The sequence below is a fragment of the Fundulus heteroclitus genome, unplaced genomic scaffold (assembly GCF_011125445.2).
Source record: "Fundulus heteroclitus isolate FHET01 unplaced genomic scaffold, MU-UCD_Fhet_4.1 scaffold_252, whole genome shotgun sequence".
In the NCBI taxonomy this organism is placed as follows: Eukaryota; Metazoa; Chordata; class Actinopteri; order Cyprinodontiformes; family Fundulidae; genus Fundulus; species Fundulus heteroclitus.
In genome coordinates, this window is record NW_023396663.1 from 41,648 (window position 1) to 47,500 (window position 5,853).

General features: G+C 42.0%; 1 protein-coding gene across 1 annotated transcript in view; it reads right to left on the reverse strand.

Annotated features, from left to right (window-relative positions):
- Positions 1-326: 326 nt before the first annotated feature.
- The window catches only part of selenoo2 (selenoprotein O2), a 5,651-nt gene continuing 124 nt past the window's right edge, over positions 327-5,853 (reverse strand). Inside the window, 8 exon segments of the mRNA XM_036129941.1 lie at positions 327-684; positions 1,830-1,986; positions 2,177-2,362; positions 3,763-4,071; positions 4,423-4,553; positions 4,627-4,804; positions 4,903-5,106; positions 5,788-5,849. Coding sequence (XP_035985834.1) covers positions 523-684; positions 1,830-1,986; positions 2,177-2,362; positions 3,763-4,071; positions 4,423-4,553; positions 4,627-4,804; positions 4,903-5,106; positions 5,788-5,849 — 1,389 coding nt within the window. The 3' untranslated portion in view covers positions 327-522.

Genomic DNA, 5,853 nt, shown 5'->3' on the forward strand with positions numbered 1-5,853 from the left:
AATTACTGAGAACGTAAAAAATACATTTTAAAATGTGCACGACATGAGCATTACTCTTAAGGGGAACCAGTGGGTCTGACCATGGGTACTTTGAAGAACAGTGCGCCGTAAACAAGAAAGTACTATGGAAGCCTTAGCCTGATCTCTAGATCTACTTTTTGTCAAATGGATCTTCTTTCTGGCAGTTGTTTTCCACAATATGCAATTTGATGAAGCACAGAATCCAGTGAATTTTTGGGTGCGCTTGTTTTCTATATAGGAATTAATGGTTTCCATCAGGAGTGCATGAATGAACTGCAGAACACACCATGATGTAGCGTCCTCCCTTAATGCACCCAAAGAGAGAGTCTGAGGGCAAGTAACAGGGTGACTGATGTAAATTCCCCCTTACATGTATGTGTTAGATTTATAACATTAAACCTATTACATAACATCAATTTGCTTCTGAGTTATGGGTAATGTAGTCCCGTGGTGCAAAGAGACATCTCTCCTTCAGCAGCTTGGGGAGGAGGGCTATGTGGATCAAGTGATGCAAATTATTGATGCCCAGGCGGGAGGCTTAGCATCGTAGTCATCAGCGAACAACTTGTCCTTGACCCCCTTTTTACCACATGCTGCATCTTGTCCACACAAAGGTTCTGGATTTATGTAGGGTTGCTCCAGAACTTTGGGAACTCTGTTAACCTGTCAGACAAGATGTAGGACAAATGAATGCCTGTAACCTTAAAAACAGAAAAACAGAGGTTCCTGTCCTGCATTCTCTTTATTCTTACTGACATGAAAAGTAAAGGAAAACGAATAATCACATAAAACAGCCGATGGTGAAACATGAAGTTGTATAACTGGTTGATGCTAATCTCCACCAAACAGGAACTTTGATAAGCAATAGTTGACTTAATGGAAATCAAGTCATGCAGAGTTAAGGAGGACGATGATGCTCTACCGGCTAAAACATGTAAAAATATTCAATTTAAAAAAAAAAATTTCTTTTGTTTTTTTGGGTGGTGAAGAAATCATACCCACAACCTTGTGATTAGGCCAAACCAGCTTCAAAGTGCAACTAGGAAGTCAAAGTATTAATACATTTAACTAGACTTAAACACATTTGTTAGTATCAACTTTTCAAAGTACCAACAGCCATATAAAGATTTTGAAGCAAGGTTGAGGCATCAGTTTGTTGTGTGGTATGAAAAGATCAAAACAAACCTAATGTCCTTTGTTAAGGATGTTATTTAATTATCAATTCAAGTTTTATTCTAAATTGAAACTTCCAAATTTGAAATTGGATAAATTAACAGAAAGGTTTCCACATATTGGAATCCTGAGTTGGAAAGTTAGGTGTTTCCAATCTACAGTTTTTCATGAGCAATATCTGTTATGGGCCAACACAGGGCAGTGCATAATTGTGCAATGGAAGAAATGTGTTTTTTGCAAGCTCAAATCTGAAAAGTGTGTCATGAATTTGTCAGAACCACATTTAATCAGACAGCCCTTAATAAAATTCAATGCACTCAATTCCCTTCAGATGTCACCAGATTAAAAAAAATGCCAAGAGGTTTGTGGTTTTGACATGAGGAAATCAAGAAATGTTTAAAGAAAATGTATTATTTTGCAAGGCAACAATTTTTTTCTCAAACATTACATTCAATCCTCTTTTAGTGAATATGCTGCTACAGTGTTTGAAAATGCAGACTGCAAATGTAAAAATTGTTACTAGCTTGTATTGCTTAATTATAATAGTTAGCAGGGTCACTGAGAAGTTTAATTAGTACATCCCATTGGTTCTGGGGACCATTTAGGAGATTTTTTTATTGCAGCTTTGGTTTTACCTCAGAAAAATCTCCTTTATCTGCAGCTTGAATGGCATTCTGTGCAATATAGTTGCGAAGAACCACACGGGTATTGTTGCTGTTCATCACTCTGAGCCTCTCTTGTTTAACAAGGTGCAAGTCAGTTGTGCCATCACACTCTCGGCCCAAACGCCTCCTAGTATACCGGCAGCAAATGTAAAATGACAGTTCAAAGGAGTTGTAACATGGTTCTGACCCCTAAAGAAATCATTCTAATGCCTGTATAAATCTTTAAACTTTATATTTTTTTGAAATTGTTTCAGGCTCTACCACATGTATTTGTTTATTTTGGGGCTCTGAAATGATCCCTTGCTATTTTTCCTTGCCTGTATCTGCAAATTTAGCTGACCCAGTCATCACGCTGTTTCTCTTTAAGCTCATCCTGATCCGTCTCGAGGAGCTCTTTCAGCCGGCCCATGAGTTCCAGCTGCAGGGCCACATCTGGCCTGTCTGCCACCATTCCGAACATGACTGGGTTGGTTTGTGCCATGGACAGAATCATTGCTAGTTCACTGAAAATGAATAATACAGCAGGGTTGAAAGTTGTTTAAAAGGGAGGAATACATCTGTACATTAAGTTCTTGGCCCAGGTCTTTAAATGGTACAAATACACCAGTCAAGCATAACAATATAACTACCTCCCTAATATTGTGTTGGATATCCTCTTACTGCCAAACCACTCCAACCCATCATGGCAGGGACTCCACTTGACCTCTGAATGTGAGTAGCCGTGGCTGCCAATGACCCTATCGCCTATTCACCACTGTTCATTCACTGGACCACTTTTGAAAGATACTGACCACTGAGAACTGGGAACAGCCTGCAAGTTTTGCAGTTTTGGAGATGTACCTAATCCATCCAAATTATTGAATTCAGTTGTTCAAACACCATGGCCTTAGGCTCAAATGGTCCAGCACCTAGGAATGCCGACTGTTTACATACATATTTGTGGAAGAACGTGTCTCTCTCAGGATCTCCGCGAATTACAGGGTGGTACCATGATAGCATGCCATCTGTAAAAAAAAATCTAGTCATTACATTTTCTTGCTATAAAATTTGCTGCAATCAGCTGCTAGTGGTTTTATTAAAACGAGGAAGAAATAGGGACTGTGAGATCAATAAAGTCTATCTTATCTTATCTTAGCTTTGTTTGGCCTTCAGATTTCTTAAGAACAGTGCACAGAGAGCTTTATGGAATAGGTTTCCATGGTGATGAGATGCATTCCCAGCACCCCACCCACTAAACAAGTGCCATAAAGAGGCAAAAATCTCTGTAAATTACATCAACAGTCAGCAGCCACAGTGTTCTGCCTGGTTGGCGTTCTTTAGTGTGATCAGTTGCAGCTGACACTGTTAACTTATCAGTATTATCTTGGTAAGACTGTGGCTGCACAGTGGCGCAGTGGGTAGCGCTGTTGCCTTGCAGCAAGAAGGTCCTGGGTTCGAGTACACCCCTGGGTCTTTCTGCATGGAGTTTGCATATTCTCTCTGTGCATGCGTGGGTTCTCTCTGGGTACTCCGGCTTCCTCCCACAGTCCAAAAACATGACTGTTAGGTTAATTGGCTTCTCCAAATTGTCTTTAGGTGTTGTTTGTCCTGTCTTTGTGTTGCCCTGCGACCTGTCCAGGGTGTAGCCCGGTGAACGCTGGAGATAGGCACCAGCAACCCCCGTGACCCCATGAGGGATTAAGCGGTTTGGAAAATGGAATGGATCTTGGTAAGACTGTCTTCCAAAACGTTGGCATTGAAGAAAACAAGAGGTCAGACAACAAAAAGGACTTGATTTGAAAATGTCCAGTAGTCAAAGGAGACTGAATTAACATTCAGTGAGAGTATATGGTGGGACAGGGGCACCCTCTAGTATCATTTTATAGCTGTTTTATGAGAAACTCTTCCACCATACATGTCTCACCGGTCCTCCATCGTAGGCTTATTAGCCACCTTTAACTCCTCAATGGAGGCACACTGCTCTACGATGAGGTCTGCCACAGGCCCTACAGTGACCCTCTCATCGTCTCCTTTCTCGGGCCAAGGTACACGACTCAGCAGGCGGAACGTATTAGTGAAATCTGCCCCTGCATTAAAAAAAATAATCACAATTAGCTCGGGGCCCAACACCTCGGCCAGGTGGGTCAGGTTCCAGTGGCACACAGCCGGCTGGGCTTGGTACGAATAGTGCCTTCTCTTTTCTGAGGCGTTGCAGACAAAATCTGGGTCAAATCTGTCAGAAACATGTCTGCCTCTAGTTAAAATGCCAAATGTTTTTCCACATTTAATGGCATACAATATATTCTGAATCATTCCACTGAAAAGACCATAAAGCCATTGAAGAGAAATATGTTAAAAATAAATAAAAAGCTACAATAACCTAGTTGCAAAAGTCTGTGGTATGTTAAACTCAGATTTAGTTGAACCGTCTACTTGTTGTGTTCTAGCATGCAGTCTTCCTAGACACAAACCTCCTATCATTTATAAAATAACTGGTGGCATAGATGAAGTGTCAAGTCTCCTCATTTGCAACATAAATCTGGCACTTCTAAAGTCATGAATAGACCTATTATGGTCCCGATACCTTTCCATGAACCCAAAGGGGCCATAGTCCAGAGTTAGACCAAGGATGCTCATATTGTCTGTGTTGAGGACACCGTGGCAAAAACCAACACACTGCCACTGGGCCACCAGCTTGGATGTCCACATCATCACCTGGTAGTGAACAAGTCAGAATCAGTCCCACAAAGGTGATGCAACACCGACCGAGAAAACGGCGAGGTCTTACCTCCCTGAAAAATGACAGATTTCTCTCTTTCCTGTTGCTTTGAGCCTACTGAATGTGCAGATAGAAACTCTCAATCACGTAATCCAGGAGCTGAGCACGGATGTCGTCCCGCCCTGCGCTCGGGCCTTGCAGGCCAGAGAATTCATCTCGGCCCTGGAAGATCTGGAAGGAGCCAAATCTATTGGTTTACAAAGAGAGAAACAACAGATGGAACTAACGGCAGCTTTTTATTGAGGCAATGTTCTGTTTGTTATTTACACAGAAGAGTCCAAAAACCTAATGAAGGAAGGAGCGAGGCGCATGACAACTGAGCAGCACTCTGAAACCCGTTCACCGTTGTTGGGAGGATCTCTGCTGACGTGGAGATCAGAGGTAACGAGGGAGGCTGCTCGGGTGGTGGGGATGCCCAGGGCAAACATGGCCTCACTGCAGAGGAACTCCCTGATGCTGAAGCGAAGCACTTTCCTGCCATCACCGTTTCTCAAGGGAACACAAGACAGAATAATTTACACATCCGTGCAGAAATAAAATTACCTCTTAAACCGTTCCCCGTGTTGTCATGTTACATCATCAAACTTCTAGGTATGGCACAAGGATTTGATGCTGCGGCAAAGTGTGGCATGGTTTTGCACTTTTGCTCTTTTCTCTGATAAGCTTACATTTAAAACGAGTGCATCCAGTTGCCTCGAGAGGAAGCCTAAATAAGTACAGTCCAGCTGTGCACAATTTAGGCCTCAGATATTAGATAACACCAATGAACAAACAGCTTCATGAAGAACAAGGAACACAGCAGAATGGTCAGGCAGAAAGGTTAAACTGTGGTATTGAATAGAGATACCAAAATCCCAAAAAAATATGTTCACCACTATTCTCCATTCAAACTTATGAGTACATTCACACAGAGCTGGGTGTGTAGTCTACAAAGTGTGTAGTCGGAGGGCTGAGTACAAATGAAGTTAGCACTTTTTAGATATTTATTAGTAAAACAATTCAAAAACCTCAAATAATTTCCACTCCTCTTTACATTGATGGACTATTGTGTTGGTCCACCACAGAAACTCTCTGGAAAACACAATGATGTGGTTGCAACATCACAAAATGCCATCAAGCTTACGTTCTGCTTTATGAAAAAAGGAATGTGGAAATGTGGGTAAATGATACTCCGGGGCCAGAGGATCGCCCGACACGTCTTGGACACTCAGGCCCAGCAGAGACAAGGCCGACTGG